At 46.2% G+C, this 1,212-nt stretch overlaps 1 protein-coding gene across 4 annotated transcripts in view; it reads left to right on the forward strand.

The window, feature by feature from the left end:
* The window catches only part of UNC13B (unc-13 homolog B), a 237,681-nt gene that overhangs the window by 207,290 nt on the left and 29,179 nt on the right, over window positions 1-1,212 (forward strand). For all 4 annotated transcript variants that reach the window (XM_027769818.1, XM_027769819.1, XM_027769820.1 and 1 more), the window contains one exon: window positions 867-1,094. In XM_027769818.1, coding sequence (XP_027625619.1) covers window positions 867-1,094 — 228 coding nt within the window. The remainder of the gene's footprint in view (window positions 1-866; window positions 1,095-1,212) is intronic.

A 1,212-nucleotide genomic window follows, 5' to 3' on the forward strand; every position in this document is an offset into this window, starting at 1 on the left:
TGGCTATGTCGCTGGACTCCCATATAGTTGACCGTGGTTCAAGTCCCAGACCTGGTGGCTTAAACTCACTCCGGGTGTGTGTGCATGCATGCCCAAGATCCCGAAAGGAGAATGGAGGAGCACCCTATAGCAAAAACCTCTTGAAAAGAAAGAAAGAAAGAAAGAAAGAAAAGAAAAGGCACTGGAGCCATAGAACAGAACCCAACTGCATGGGATCTATATCATGCTTGGCAGTTGGAAGAGATTGGTGATGGTGTCATGCTCACCCACCACTCCTCCCTGATAAGAGATACCATTGGGGATATTTTAACCCTGGAGCTGAGAGTTGAACATTTCAACATATATCTAAATAGACTGGTATGATCACGCAAAACAATTGTCAAGATTTTGCTTAGAGTTATATTTAATTCTATTATTTTTATTTTTTAAGAGATATTTTTGCTATAGGACATGTGTGCTCACTAGAGAGACAGAGACAGAGAAAAAAACTGTGAGCAATTACCCCCCACCACCCCCCAGAGGGGAAGGCCATGCTGCAGTTCCTTCTCCTCCATTTTCCTCTTGGGACGTTGGGCATGCACCCACACACACCTGGTATAAGTTTTAAGCTGCTGAGTCTGGTACTTGAACCATGGTCAACCATATGGGAGTCCAGTGACATTACCATTATGTCATGTGCTGGTCCCTAGAGTTGTATTTTAGACTTCATTGACCAGGCCTCTTAATGATGAACTTTTCCCAGAGATATCCCACTTTTCCTAAGCTTATTTCACTGCTTCTCAGTCTCTTCTAGGCCCAATCCTCAGTGCTATGCTTGTTCTGGCAAGCAGCTGTTAGTCCTCTTTCTATTTCTGGCCATCCTTTAGGGGCTGCAGAAAAGAGCTCTAAACATGGAGCTGAGGACCGGACTCAGAACATTATCATGGCCATGAAGGACCGTATGAAGATCCGAGAGCGGAACAAACCAGAAATCTTCGAAGTAATCCGGGATGTCTTCACAGTGAGCAAGGTTGCTCATGTGCAGCAGATGAAAACAGTGAAGCAGAGTGTACTGGATGGCACCTCCAAATGGTCGGCCAAGATTACCATCACTGGTGAGCAGGCCAGGGTTTAAGGGAACACAGAGGCCTGGGCTATGGAGAGGACCCTGGGCAAGAAGCATCCTGAGTGTGAGGGAGCAAGGGCTAGGGAGAAAGAAGATAGATCCCAGGG

This window comes from Tupaia chinensis, unplaced genomic scaffold, assembly GCF_000334495.1.
Source record: "Tupaia chinensis unplaced genomic scaffold, TupChi_1.0 Scaffold000093_1, whole genome shotgun sequence".
In the NCBI taxonomy this organism is placed as follows: Eukaryota; Metazoa; Chordata; class Mammalia; order Scandentia; family Tupaiidae; genus Tupaia; species Tupaia belangeri.